Source organism: Podarcis muralis, chromosome 16 (assembly GCF_964188315.1).
Source record: "Podarcis muralis chromosome 16, rPodMur119.hap1.1, whole genome shotgun sequence".
NCBI lineage: Eukaryota > Metazoa > Chordata > Lepidosauria > Squamata > Lacertidae > Podarcis > Podarcis muralis.
The window spans coordinates 17,595,594-17,611,015 of NC_135670.1; the positions used below are offsets into that span (position 1 = coordinate 17,595,594).

At 47.2% G+C, this 15,422-nt stretch overlaps 1 protein-coding gene across 8 annotated transcripts in view; it reads right to left on the reverse strand.

The window, feature by feature from the left end:
* The window catches only part of MEF2D (myocyte enhancer factor 2D), a 136,132-nt gene that overhangs the window by 20,322 nt on the left and 100,388 nt on the right, over positions 1 to 15,422 (reverse strand). For 5 of the 8 annotated variants that reach the window (XM_077920500.1, XM_077920502.1, XM_028709176.2 and 2 more), the window contains one exon: positions 3,868 to 4,005. In XM_077920500.1, coding sequence (XP_077776626.1) covers positions 3,868 to 4,005 — 138 coding nt within the window. Of the gene's footprint in view, positions 1 to 3,570; positions 3,706 to 3,867; positions 4,006 to 15,422 lie in introns of all 8 variants that reach the window. The other 3 variants (XM_077920503.1, XM_077920505.1, XM_077920506.1) reach the window with 2 other exon arrangements.

Here is a 15,422-nt window from a genome sequence, read left to right on the forward strand (position 1 = left end):
CGTAATGGCTCCCCCCAAAAAAATAATTCTGGGAGCTGTAGTTTGTTAAGGGTCCTGAGAATTATTGGAGACCCTAATTTGCTTCACAGAACGACAATTCCCAGAGTTCCCTATGAAAAGGGATTGATTGTTCTGCCAGGTCGTGGTCCAACCCTCTAACCACCACACCACACTGGTTGTCTTAAGAGGGAATGGTTGTTAAACCAAACCTGGGAATTGTAGTTCTGGGAGGAGAAGTGCAGTCCCCTAACAACTCACCCTTAACAAACTGCAGTCCTCAGGATTCTTTTGGGGAAGACATGTTTCATGGTGCTTTAAATGTATGGTGTAAATGTTGCCCTTAAGAGCACCATAGGGGGTGCTGTATGTTATAGTAAATTATCATTTGTTTACCTGACATGTTTTGATTACAATCTTCACTGAGGGCACTATGAAACTCAGCAATGTTTTGATGGGTGCAGTTTCAAATGGATTCCCCACATCATGTAATAGCACATGTAAAAAATATGGGGTGGGGCCGGGTTCTGCAGTGCCCCCGACAAAGATGGTAACCAAAATGTGTTGCCTGAAGGAACATCTGTTTAATAATGTAAGAAGAGCCTGCTGGATCAGGCCAATGGCCCATCTAGTCCAGCATCCTGTTCTCACGGCGAGCAACCAGATGCTTGTGGGAAACTCACAAGCAGAACTCGAGCACAAGCTCCCAGATCTCCCCACAACATCAGATTGCCACTTGAGGGCAGGGTGCACTGAAACCAATGTGCTCAATTCTTGCCTGCCCCTTTCCCCACTTGTCCACAGGGGAGTTGAAAAGATGCTTAGTGTCACTGAAAAGAACAGGAACGGGCTTCCTAGATCAGGGGTGGGGAACATCAGCCTTATGGGATGATGGCGGTACTCCAGGCATCCCCACTGGGGTCACAAGAATCTCCCCAGGATACAGAGTCTCTCCACCCCTGCGTCACGCCCTCCCCAAGTGCTTTTGCCTTGCCAGAATATGTCCTTGAATTGTGAAAATGTGTCTTGCTGGCGTGGACAGAGGATGGAGAAATTGGTCTGTGTGGAAACCTCTGACTTTTGCATGACTATAGCCTACTGTGGAAAGATGAGAGTTGCATCCATCACACGGCCCATCTTTTGCCTCTGGCCCACCCACTTTTTGCTTCTGCCCATGCCCACCACTGGTATGCAGCCCCCAAAAGGTTGCCCATGACGGGATGTGGCCCTTGGGGTGAAAAAGATTGCCTGCCTATTTGTATCTTAGCCAGATACCACAGAAGTCGAAGAAAAGGGAAGATGAGAGAAAGGGAAGGAGGGTCTTATTTCAGAGCACAAGGTCAGAAACAATGAGGTGCCGAACAATGAGGATTCAGAAGCAACTGTTTTGGGATCATTACCTCAAGATCACAACTCCTGGCTTAGCGGGCAAGGAGTTCCAGGAAATTTCAGACACGAGTCTCTGGGTTAAGGCCATAACTCATCAGCAAAGTATTTTTAAAAAATCTCAGATAGCAAAGTGGGGGGAAGACCTTGGAGAGGTCCTGCCATCAGAGAAGACCAGACTTTAGCCACCCTGGTTTTTCCAGATGTTGGTGGACTACAACACCCATGAACCCCAGCCAGCACAGCTGTAGTCCAAAACCTCTGGAAGGGCGCCAGTGCGGTGAAGTCTGTAGTAAACAGTGCCTTGCTTGGATGGACCAAAGGTCTCACCATGCATTAGACAGCTTAATGTCAAGAGATCGCTCTCTTATGGAACGGCAACCAGAGAATCCCCCAAGTCTTTCTGCTCAGAAGCCATATTTGACTTGCTCAAGAAAGTCCCAGACCTGGGCGGGGCAGGGCCTGGTCCAACTCTCAGAAGTGCTTGGGGATTTATTTAGTCAGCCAGGTACAAATTTAGCCACACCAACAAGGCAAATTAAAATCCTGAGAATGCGGGAGCTGTTCTTGGGTTACAGGTTAGTTTGGCCAAGGATTTGGGGTTAGTTCTCATGAGAAGCACATGCTGAACCCAAAGGGTTTGAAGCGTGTGGATTTAACGTCACACGGATTGCACCCTCTTCCTTCCCTTTTAGAAAAATGCTGCCTTGTTGGGACTAAATCATTACTGGTGCTCTGTTCTTGCTTTTTACAGGGTGATTATTTGACATATGTGTGTTGGTAGCTTCATATGACACTTCTGAAGTAAGGATTGTATAAGGATTATTCTCCGCCGCCTCCCCTGAAGAATGGAGCCATCAAACCTCAAACAATGAGATTAATAGATTAATAAATCTTCTGTTGCACCTTTTATAGATGCTAGCACTGTCCAGCTATTGGCACTGGACCAGTTTAAACCTAGTAGCTAGTCCGCTGTTGGTGCAGGGAGCAAACAAAGCTTCAGCTTTTCCCTAGAATAGTTCATCACACTATTGGATATTGTCTTGATCCTTTGTGCCTCACTGGTGCTAGCTGCTTTGAAATCCTGTTAATGAGATCCTTTCCCCAACCTGGTGCCCTCCAGGTGTTGTTAAGACTACATCTCCTGCCGGCACAGCCATTTTCGACTACAGTTTCCCTCAACTCCAGCCAGCATGGTTAATGGCCAGGGCTGCTGGGAGCTGGAGTCCAAGACATTTGCAGAGCACCAGCTTGAGGAAGGCCGCTCTAGTGGAAGAGGGGGGGAAACAGATAAATAGAAATGTTTAAAATAAAATAAACATCCTCATCCCACTCCTATGCTGAGGGGATGGGAGAGAGGTTTGTATTTCAGAGGTTTATACTAAGGCCTGTCCTTCAGAAGTATTTTTCAAGAGCACATTTCCAAACAAATTCACAGTGCTGCCTAGCAAGCCCTCAGCGTAACTAAGCATCCCTCGCTGTCCAGTACCTTAGCAACCAGGTACACATTGCCTTCTGGATGTCAGAGGGACTTTCTCCTAACTGTCTCCTTTGCTTTAGGGGTGCAAATTAGCTGAGGCTCTGTGAAAGCCAAACCATGCAAGATTCCCCCCTCCATAATATTCTTTTTCCCCCCCTCATGGGTTAGGGCAGCCAACTTTTGCTTAAAAAACAAAAAATCCTGGCATCTGGGCATGTTCTGAGTGAAATTCCTTCATGACGGGAACTGGCTATTTTATATATATAGCCACAACTATATATGTATATATATAACTATATATGTCGCCACAACTACATCGGCTTATGGTCCTGTTACCTCTGAGCATGTGCAGAGTGCCTCACCATTAAGACAGCAAGGATGTGCAGAACCATTTCCCTGGAAGGGTGCCATCTCTTTTTTGCTGCTTCTGCGAGATCGCTTTCTTTTGTTAACTATATGAAGAAGGGAAATAATCTCAAAATTCTCCTTAACCCCCATCTTCCTCGGTTTGCTTCCTTGTGTTCTAAAACCGAGTAGGAAATCCAGGCCAGGCCATCAGCATTCAGGACAAAGCGGCTTGACCAGCGCTTAGGCCACTTCAACAGGACTGTTATTCGTATTATTAAGAAATATCGGGCAGGTTGGCAGCCCTATCCATGGGGCGGGTGGGAGGGGGAGGCGTTGGCAGGCCACCAGCTGTTACTCACTGTGAGCCTGTAAGTCTGCATCATTTTATCAAACTCCTCATCAATCTTTTTATATTTCTCTTCCGTCTGAGGCGTCAACGTAAACACGTCATCCCCGTCAGGGCTCTCACACTCTCTATGCTTCTTGTTCAGCGCCTGTTACGTGGCCGGGTGGGGGAGGGTGGGGGGAGGGTGGGGGGGAGAAGGTAGTTTGGGTTGGGAGGGGAGGGGAGGGATAAATCCAACAAACGAACGAACAAAAAAAGAAAAAAAAAGAGACAATGAAGAATTTTTTGCCTGGGGTGGCGAGCTACTTACACCGTAGCGCTTGAACAGGATGTCAAGATCCTCGCTGGCTTTACGGTATTTGTCTTCCATCAGAGGGCTCTGGTCAATGGAGTCTTCCCCGTCGGGTTCTGGACTGTCGCAACCATTAAAACCTTTCTTTCTTAATGTCTGAAAGCACAACCAGGAGAAGTTTAGGTCCAGAGATAAAACCAGAGGTGGAGAGTGATGAAGAGATAGTGGTCTGGTTCACACAGACCACTAAACCATGGTTTGTTTAATAAGCAACCTCAAGCTGTCCAACGGGTGATCAAATAAACCATGGCTCATTTTTCCAACAATCAGTTTGTTTTCTTGCAAAATAAACCCCAGTAAAGGAAGGCTGCTGAGTTCTCATGTAACACCAAGCCACAGTTCAAATAAAACAAATGTTTGTAAGGCCAAAATGAGCAATGGCTTCAGATTGTAGTTTGCGAGCAGTAAATAAACCCTAGTTAAGCTGTTAGATAGGGTTCAGATGATCAAACAAACCATAGTTTAAGAAACCAAGGCTTAGCATTATGTATGAATCAGGCTAGGATGGTTGCTATGACGACAAGTCCCGCTGTTATGATTGGCCAAGTATGTTGATGGCAGGAAGGAGTGGAAGCCACCATGTAAATGGATCAGTTCAGATGCCACCTTGACCATGGCTCGTAGTAACTACAGGTTTTAGAACTCCGGATCACAGGCTGAACTTCCAAACAAACAACAGGCAAAACCGGTACCATGGCTTGTCTGCTTTCATTTTCCATCTACTTGACATTCCCATATTTAGGTGCAGCAACCCTGGAGGGAAAGTGTCACAACAGTAACTCTGGTTTGTCAGTTCACATGTGGTGCCAAACTAGGGTTCACATAAAACCACTATTTGCAAATTCCCTTCACAACGCCATATTTTATTCCAGTTTGCTGAGCCATGGTTTGTAAGCATCCTACATCAGGGTTTGGAGTGAGGAGAGCCAAACTGAGCCGCTTCAGATGTTTTGCAACCCCAAACTACAGCGATTCTAGTTCTGAGGTCACCACTGGCTTCCGAAGCAGCTAATAGCAGAGCTAGTTTGAACCAGGGACCATAAATCTCCAGAGGTGGAATTAACTGGAGACTTAAGACGCTGATACTGGGGATTTGCAGTGATCTTAGATTTCCAGAATTACTCAAGCACTAATGAACTGTGAGAGAGGATTGCACTTTTCTCTCTCAAGGGTCACCTACCGCTATGAAGAAGAGCAATTATACATTTCATATGCATGCTGGATCTGCATCATTAAGACCGGGCTCGGAGAGTTGGGGCAGAAAACCTCCATCAAATACCGTGTCTAAGAAGTTTTGGTTCCACGCGTGGCAGCCAATTTGAAGATTGCTTTCCTCAGCCACACTTAATCATTGTATTTTCAAAATAACAGAAGCAATTAGCCCATATTATGGGATCATCACTTGCCAATTTCTTTTAAAAAGTCAACGCTGCAATGTTTCCTGGAAGTCTTGGGCTCTTTCCATGCCAATAAGAAACTGAAAGGGGCATGAGTAAAAGAAAATAAAAAGTTCTTCCCCGCCCCTGACTTTCCTAACTACGGTAACCATTTTAGCTCAAAACCCAAGTGAGCAGTCTCTGTGACCAGGCCAGCCACTAGAACCTCACGAAAGAAAAAGAAATGCATGAAAAATGCATATGCTAATATATCTGTATAGCTGAAGATTTGGAAATAATGGGTTATATCCAACATTAGTCATCCTCAGAGTGGACCCACTGAAATTAATGAATGTTATTAATCAGTCCCTATCCCTATTTCCTCTTTCTCTCAGCAGTTTCAGAAATGGGGCTAGGAATCATTTTTAGAAATGGGAACCCTGACTACTTTTGTCTCAGCAGGAAATCTCAAGGCCCATTGAAATGAATGGGCATGATGGCGCTTCTCCATGCGCAGAACCCATTGATTTCAAAGGAGATGGAGCCCTCATAGAGCTCCAGTCCTCAGAGTGGTTCAACATTCAGTTCCTCTTCCCAGGGAACTCTTGGGACTTGTAGCTCTGTGAAGGGAATCGGGGGCTCCTAACAACTCTCAGCACCCTATACAAACCACAGCTCCCTGGATCCTTTGGGGGAAGCCATGACTGTTTAAAGTTGCACAATACTGCTTTAAATGTATACCGCGGAATGGTCCTAATACTTTGAGAAGAGACGTGGAAAGCAATGGATTTATAGAAGTTTATAAAATGATGTACAGATAAAGAACATATAAGAAAAGGGACTTCTTCACACGGCACAGCGCATGGTTAAGACAGTGGAGCTCACTCTTGGAGACACTGATGGCCACCAACTTGGATGGTTTTTTCTAGAGGATTAAAAAACTTCGTGGAGTATAAGGCTACCAGTGACTACTAGCCACCGCTCTGTCTCCACGGTCGGAGGCAGCAAGGCTTCTGAATATCAGCTGCTGGAAGCCACCGGTGTGTGTGTGTGTGTGTGTGTGTGTGTGTGTGTGTGTGTGTGTGTGGAGAGGACTCTTGTGTTCATATTCTGCTTGCAGGTTTCCCCATGGGCATTTGGTTAGCTACAGTGAGAACAGGAATTAGACTAGATTGGCCACTGGCCTGATCCACCAGGCTCTACTATTACAGTGGTACCTCGGGTTAAGAACTTAATTCGTTCCGGAGGTCCGTTCTTAACCTGAAACTGTTCTTAACCTGAACCACTTTAGCTAATGGGGCCTCCCACTGCCGCTGTGCCACCACTGCACGATTTCTGTTCTCATCCTGAAACAAAGTTCTTAACCTGAGGTACTATTTCTGGGTTAGCAGAGTCTGTAACCTGAAGCATCTGTAACCTGAGGTACCACTGTATTTTTATGTTCAGGTAAAAGGAGCCAGAGACTTGTGCTGTTTCCAGCAACTGGGAGTCTGAAAAGGAAGACTTACCAGGGACCACACTCCAACCAAAGCTGCTACCCGCAAGGATTGCTTGCTCTTGAGCAGAGCTCTGACTCCGGGTTCATACCCACATATGAAAGTCTTTGCCCTTCAGTCTGACCTGGTCCTGCTTGCGGGTTTCCCACAATTATCTGGTCAGCCACTGTGAGAACAGGAGGCTGGATTGGATGGATCCATTGGCCTGATCCAGCAGGCTCTTCTTATGTTCTTATGAATCTTCAGCATAGAAAGTCAGATTGTAGGTTCCTCATCAGAATCATCTCTCCCTCTCTCCACACACCTCCATGTTTTAAATTGCTCCTGTTACTTTGCAAACCACCACAGAAGACTGTATGAGAGCCAGTTAACAACCGTCCAACTTCCGTAGCTGTCTGCCTTTCTCTGGGCACAAGGGACAGCCAGTGTTTGGTAGCTCAGCCTGGAGCAGCAGATAAGGGCTCAGCCATGTGCAACACAGACTGCAGATTCCTTAGGCCCTGCTAATGGGGCCTGCCACCGGTCGGGTCTCTGAGCAGCTGGCTTGGAGTCGGAAGGAGGGAGCTCCGGCCGGGCCGATCCAGCCCATTCCAGCTGGCAGCCACTACAAGCAACATGCTCTGCTACAGAAAGACGCAAAGTACTTTTATGTCAGTAACCTGAGCAGAGTGTCAACACAAGCAAAAACAAAGCAAAAGAAAGGGCAGCCTGCTGTTTCCTAGATCTCACCACATGGGAATTTGGGGGGCTCAGGGGCTTTTGTTAAAGCAGCAACAGATATAAGACCATACGGACACCAGAAGCATCCTGCTGCGTCAGGTCAATGGCCCATCTAGTCCAGCATCCTGTTCCCAGAGTGGCCAAACTTGTAAGGAGGACCCGAGTAGAAGAGCTCTCTCCTCTCTTGTGCATCCAGCAACTAGTATTCAGAAGTATTACTGCCTCTGATTGTAGAAGCAGATCAGAGACATTGTGGCTAGTAGTCTTAGCCTCCAAAACTTTGTCCATTCCTCTTTTAAAGTCATCCAAGTTGGTGGCCATCGCTGCCATCGCGGGCAGGTGTGGAGGATTCCCTGGTCCTGAATGGGGTAACTGTGCCCCTGAAGGACCAGGTGCGCAGCCTGGGAGTCATTCTGGACTCACAGCTGTCCATGGAGGCACAGGTCAAATCTGTGTCCAGGGCAGCTGTTTACCAGCTCCATCTGGTACGTAGGCTGAGACCCTATCTGCCTGCAGACTGTCTCACCAGAGTGGTACATGCTCTGGTTATCTCCCGCTTGGACTACTGCAATGCACTCTACGTGGGGCTACCTTTGAAGGTGACTCGGAAACTACAACTAATCCAGAATGCGGCAGCTAGACTGGTGACTGGGGGCGACCGCCGAGACCATATAACACCGGTCTTGAAGGACCTACATTGGCTCCCAGTACGTTTCCGAGCACAATTCAAAGTGTTGGTGCTGACCTTTAAAGCCCTAAACGGCCTCAGTCCAGTATACCTGAAGGAGCGTCTCCACCCCCATCATTCTGCCCGGATGCTGAGGTCCAGCGCCGAGGGCCTTCTGGCGGTTCCCTCATTGCGAGAAGCAAAGCTACAGGGAACCAGGCAGAGGGCCTTCTTGGTAGTGGCGCCCGCCCTGTGGAACGCCCTTCCAGCAGATGTCAAAGCGATAAACGACTACCTGACATTCAGAAGACATCTTAAGGCAGCCCTGTTCAGGGAAGTTTTTAACGTGTGATATTTTACTGTACTTGTGGTTTTTATGGAAGCCGCCCAGAGTGGCTGGGGAGGCCCAGCCAGATGGGCGGGGTATAAATAATAAATTATTATTATTATTATTATTATTATTATTATTATTATTATTACTACTACTACTCCTGTGCCAGGGAGTTCCACAGTTAAACAACGTGCTGTGTGAAGAAGTACTTTCTTTTCTCTGTTCAGAATTTCCCAACATTCAGCTTCACTGGATGTCCGTAAGTTTTCTCCATGCCAGGCATCATTTTATAAGTGCCGACCATGTCGCCTCTACCTCACCTTTTCTCTAAACTAAAAAATCCCAAACGCTACAACCTTTTCTAATAGGGGAGTCGCTCCATCCCTTTGATCATTCTGGTTGCCCTCTTCTGAACCTTTTCCATCTCTACATAGCTAGTGCAGTGCACGGGGAACGCCCAAATGCAAATCCCTGCCCAGCCGTGAGCTAGCAGATCTTTACCTTTCAGTCAATCCTCCCTTACAGAGAGGAAGTGAAATGAGGATCACTCTAAACCGGGATTCCCCAAACTTGGGTCTCCAGCGGTTTTTGGACTACAACTCCCATCATTCCCAACTAGCAGAACCAGCAATCAGTGATGATGGGAATTGTAGTCCAGAAACAGACCAAGTTTGAGAAACCCTGCTCTAAATCATGGTTGGTGAACTTCAGGTCTATGGGCCAAATGTGGCGTATCCCAGGCATCACTATGTGGCCCTTGGGAGTCTCCCCAAGGTCAAGCCTCTTCCCAGGCCACACCCCTAACCCAATGCTGTTTGACCCCTTCCTTAAGTGCTTTTTGCCAGGCTGGAATGTGTCCTTGCACTGCGAAGTTGCCTCTGAACATGCCTGGATGGAGAGAGGGGTATGCAGGATTCTCTGAGTTGTGTGTGGCTTAAGCGTTGCCTACTTTCCAAAGGCAACATTTGTGGCTCCATCCACTTTTAGCCACACCAAGCACTCCTAGGCAGCCTCTAGGAGGTTGCTCCTGAGGAAACGTGGCCCTCAGGCCGGAAACAGCTCCTAGGCAAACAGGGGCTGCAGAATGTTCTAGCGCTTGCACGGTGAGGCTCTTTGAGCACTTGCAACTGCTTTGGCACCCCTGGGTCCTTGGTATCCCATGACTGGATTCACACCACACCACAGGGGCGGGGGTTTGACTTGTTTCACCCTATGTCACCACCAGGCACCTTCAGTATGTGGCTAAAACAGTCGTCCGGGGCACCCAGAGAGGAGGGTGGGATGTGGCGGCACAGCCAGGCCAGGCCACTAAGGAGCCCCTTCTGAGCCCCTGGGGCCTTGGGCCAGGGCCTGACCTGGGCTACTGCTGGCGCCAGGCCTTTGCTGAAGTCAAATCCCCTCAGCCATGAATCCACTGGGTGACCTTAAACAAACCATCTCAAATCTTGTGGAGAAGTAGGATATAAATGGATTAAACAAATCTCTCAGCCACGATCCTCATCTGTGATAAGGGGATGATGACAGAGGGATGTGGGGTGGGGGAAGACTGCGGTGGAGGGCTGTTGCTTTCTTGCCCTGTGTGTGGGCTTCCTGGAAGAGGCATCTGCCAGCCACTCTGGCAAAGGGTTTGCTGGCCTAGATGGTCTGACCCAGTAGCAGAATCTTGGGTCTTTGTGGGAAAGGGGTTATATAAGCTGACAGAATTATTCGTGATAGCTAACTTCCACGTCCCGTTGCAGTCTACCACTGAATACCAGGTGCTGGGGAACAAGCCACAAGGGATGGCCATAACACCCTGCTTTTGGGAGAATCCCAGAATCCTCTGTCTGACTCTCTGAGAGAGAGGGTGCTGGACTAGACTGGAACTTTGATCTGCTCTAACAGAGCTCTTTTTATGTTTCTATTCTGGCTTCCCCAACAGGGTTGCAGAAAGGGTTCCTGTCGGCACTTTGGGCAAGTCATCATTGGATGGTCTTGCCTTAAGTGTCCAGATAGTGGATTCAGAGGTGGCACAAGGGTAGAAGAGTCAAGTGGGTATAGCCAAGGAGGCCCCCAGCCTCTCAAGATCTGTGAAAGATCTCTGAAGTGGAAGGAAGAGATGCAATCTTAGAAAAGGTCAAGAAACACTGGTGTAATCAAATTAGAAGCTGAAGCCAGAAAAGGGCTCATTAAGTCTTGAGATAATTAGTCATGTAAAAAGGAAACCCAAGAAACAATCACCTAAACCAGCTTTCCCTCACCTGGTGCCCTCCAGATGGTTCGAAGTACAATTTGGGGTTTTAGAATGGTGGCACTGACCCTTTGCAATTCCTCTGTTATCTTTTCAGTGCCTGATGAAGACCTTCAGAAAGCCTTTTCAGGGAAGATCTTCATCCAAGGCTGCAGCTGTATTGGAACTATTCTTAACTAGTTTTATAAGTCTGTATTATTTTTATACTGCCTCCCTGGCAGTATAAAAAGAAAAGGTGGGTATACATTGAAATTAATAATAATTTTAAAAAATACTTTGTTTTTACACTTTTATTGTTTTATACTTGTAATTGTTATATTTGTCTAATGATTGTAAAAAACCCAATATACAAGCAAATCAACTCCCATCAGCCCCAGAAAGCATAACCATTTTGGATTCAAACTCCTTGGCAACACTGGCTGGGGCTGATGGGAGTTGTAGTCCAAAACATCTGAACTACACTAGGCTGGGGAGGGCTATTGTAAATAATTACAGCGCCTCTAGAATCTCCTAAGCGCACACCCACCTGTATTTCAACAGCCAATGCTCTCATTTCACCAAAAGTTGAAATAGGACAATCATCTCCCATGTTCTGGACAGTGCATTTGTTTTATTTTTAAATCGGTCTTCCGTTTGCTTAGCACTTTGTGCGGAGAGCACAAGCCCTAATTGTCAGTGGACTTCCCTCTCCTCCTCCTTCCACTGGCCCTACATCTCAGAACGGAAAAATAATAGGCAAGAGCAAAGCCCCGAGAATTAGCTACGTGTAACAGCACGGCAGCTGCAACCTCTCGCGTGTGAGGCAGACGAGAGCCTCCTTTGGCTGACAAACAGTGGTGGAGGTTGCAAAAGGGAACCGTATAAGAAGCGAAGGGCAAAACGATCACAGGAGACAAAGTAGGTCAGATATTTTTGGGAAGAGAACCACAGAACCAGAGGCCTGCTCATGGCAGGCCTAGCCCTGACCCAGCAGGAGAGATGGACTCCTCAGAGGATGAACCCAACACAGAGACACACACAACCAAGGACCTTGGGGAGCCGGCAAGGTCCCCCAGAATCAGCATTGAGTATCCTCTTGAGGGAGTGTGGTTAGAGTGTGGTCTGGGAGGCCACACCATGTAAGGCCTTCCTTTTTAGACTCCCAGTTATAGGAAGTCTACAACACAAGTCTTTGGCTCCTTGAACCTGAACACAGAAACAAAGGGTCTGTTGGATCTAGCCAATGTCCGAGCTAGTCCAGCATCCTGTTCCCTGGCCACCCAGATACCTGTGGGGAAGCCTGTAAGTGGGACCTGAGCACAACAGCACTCTCCCCTCCTGAGGCTTCCAGCAACTGGTATTCAGAAGCATTACTGCTTCTGACCCTGGAGGCAGAGCAGAGCCATCATGGCTAGTAGACACTGGTAGCCTAATCCTCCATGAATTTGTCTAATCCATCCAAGTAGGGTGGCCATCACTACCTCCGGTGGGAGCAAGTTTGATAGCTGAGCTATGTCTGCGTGAAGAAGCGCTTTCTTTTCTCTGTCCTGAATTTTCCTACATTCAGCTTCAGTGGATGAAGATAAAAGCAAATGTGCTTCATTTGCATGAAAGGTGCAAGGTGTGGGATTCAGCTCTGCAGACTCCAGTGAGACTCACTGAGAATAAACATACGTGTCAGGCTCACAAGGGGTGCAAGAATTGGCATGAAAAATCAAGAGCCCAGAAGCCTGTGTTCAGTTAACATCTTTGGAGCCAGCCTCGCATGGTAAACCACAGAGGGTTCCTCTCAGTGCCAAGGACTCAAAGCATTTGGAGAGTTCATACCGTGAGGAGGACAGGAAGACACCATTCCGGGTGCTGGTGATGCTTTTGGGCCAAGACAAATGTCTTCAGTATGGTGCACTAAGAGAAGTGAATACCACTGGGCAAAGGAATACATCAAAGGTCGGGAATCTCAGATCTGAGGGCTGAATGTGGTCCTCTACCAGGCCATGTCCCTGCATCAACCCTGCTCCACTCTTTCCTTAGGTGCACAGATGGAGGGAATAGTGCTTCCAAATGCCAGTTGCTGGAAGCCACAGGAGGGGACAGGGCTCTTGCGCTTGGATCCTGATCCAGTGTTTCCCACAGGCACCTGGCTGGCCACTGTGAGAACAGGATGTTGGACTAGATGGGACACTGGCCTGATCCAGCAGGGCTTGTCTGATGTTCTTATGCTTTGCATGGCTTGTATGTGCACATAAGTTGTGATAATGCCTCTAAGCTGCTTGAATGAAGGAAAGGGGTAGGTATATGCGTGTGCAAAAACCTCCTAACTTTTCCATGGCTGGAATGCAGCCTATTGTACCAAGGGAAGTGTCCGAAATCTCAGAAGCCCACTACACAGCACCTTGGAGCAGGGCTTTTGGTGCAGCTGCCCTTGTCCTGTGAAAAAGCATTCCTGTTGCGATATGGCAGGTGCACACTATCTGTACTTACCAGAAGCAAATGAAAGCATTTTTGTTTCAACAACCTTTTCCAGCTGGGTGGAAAGCCATTCACATTGAACTGTTTTAAAACCTGTTTTCAAGTTGCTGTTTTTTTACTGCTTTAAAAACTTTTAAAACCATTTTTTATTTCTCTATAAATCGCCTTGAAGCAGACATGTAAAAGGCAATTCATAAATTTATCAATACTCCATTGCTCCACCCAGTTTCACCTCTGGTCCCACCCACCAGTGCCATGTGGTTCCCGGAAGACTGCCCATACTGCTTTTCTCAGGCTGAAAGGGATTCCCAGCTCCTGGCCTACAAAGCTGTGGTCCATCCAGCCTGAAAATGTATGCTTTTGAGCATCTCAGATCTTGCCCAGCCCAGCCCAGCCCACCAAGATCTTTTGAACTGAAGGCACTGTGGGTTAAACACGGAATCTTCCCCATGCAAAGCTGACCCTGAGACACAACGGCTGGGCTCTGAGACATTCAAGTATCATTTGCTTCCTCCCATCTATTCTATCCTAGGTGGCCAGCAGTGGAATTGAACAGCAGACTCAGTGCTCTAAAGAGGCCCACCCTGCCGAGGCAGCTGGCATCTGCCCTGACTTAAGCTGACTACAGGGGATGGGGCAACACTCCCTGCTGACAAAGGCATAGGCAGTACGGTGCAGTGGCTAGACATCAGGGCTGAGGAAACCCAGGTTCAAAACCCCTGGACAATTGCCAGAGAAGGAGGCCTCATTGTTCACAAAGTATGACAAAAGAACTTCAGTTAAAAAACAGCATTTTGAATTGATATCCATTTTTTTGTCTTCAAATATTCCATCTGCTGCAAATCAATGTTAATGCAATATATAGATATAGGAACACACACACATATATTACAAACAATGTCTTTACTGCAAAAATATGTGCAAACCTGGTAAGAAATGTGCACCTTGCACCCCCCAAAAGGCGACCCTCCCTGGAATGTCTACTCTCGCCCCCCCCCCACATACACACTCTCCACCGCTGTCCTATTCCATGCCGTCTCGAGCAGATAAATTGAATGACTAAAGGTTTTGCGTGCCTTAATTTCTGCTCACTTGTAATGTCAATAATTACCCAGCCAAACCGTTCATTTGTCTAAATCTTGCCAAGCATAAAAGGGAGCTGCCCACACACAGTTTTTCATTGAAAGGTGACAAAGCAACTGCTCCAATCTCAGCTCTGTCCCACTCTCTGGAACGTAGCGCAGGCAGGAACGAAACCTTTTGTGCTTGCAAATCCGCTAGAGAAAAAAGAGGGGGAGAAGCAGCAGGAAGGGGGCAGGCAGGCGGCCACCTGGGAGGCTGAGGACTAAGACCCCGCCAGTCTCTGCCGCAGGGTGTCCTCACTTCAGACTCACATTTTACCTCTGGCCTACTGCCGCAATTACCCTGGAAGTGCTTCTGCCCCAGACACAGGAACACAGGAAGCTGCCTTATACTTAGGTCACATTCACACTGTACTTTTAAAGATCTATGATGCCATTTTAATCAGTCATGGCTTCCCCCAAAGAATCCTGGGAGCTGCAATTTATTAAAGAGCTGTTAGGAGGCCCCTATTTCCCTCACAAAGCTACAATTCCCAGACTTCTCTATGAAGAAAGAGAGATTGTTCCACCACTCTGGGAATTGTAGCTCCATGAGGGTGATAGAGGTCTGCTAACAACTCTCAGCTCCCTTAACAAACCACAGCTCCTGTAATTCATTTGGGGAAGCCATGACTGTTTAAACTGGTAGTATACTGCCTAAAATGTATGGTGTTAATTTGGCCTTAGTCAGACCCTTGTGTTTCAAGTACAGTGGTACCTTGGTTTATGAACTTAATCCGTTCCGGAAGTCCGTTCTTAATCCAAAGCGTTCTTAAACCAAGGTGTGCTTTCCCATAGCAGCAGGGGACTCAATTTACACTCAACAGGAAGCGAAACATGTTCTGCTTCCAAGGCAAAGTTCACAAACCAAAACACATACTTCCGGGTTTGCAGCATTCTTAATCCAAGTTGTTAATAAACTAAGCTGTTCTTAAACTAAGGTACCACTGTATAGTTTTGCTACCAGTCCTTCCTGGAGATACTGGGGATTGAACTGGGATCTTTTGTGTACAAAGCAAGTGCTCAGCATACAACACTTATCTGAGACGCTACAGCTTTCCCCTTCCTTTATCCATAGGAACCAGATATTATCCATAAAACAACATGGTCTGTACAATATTATT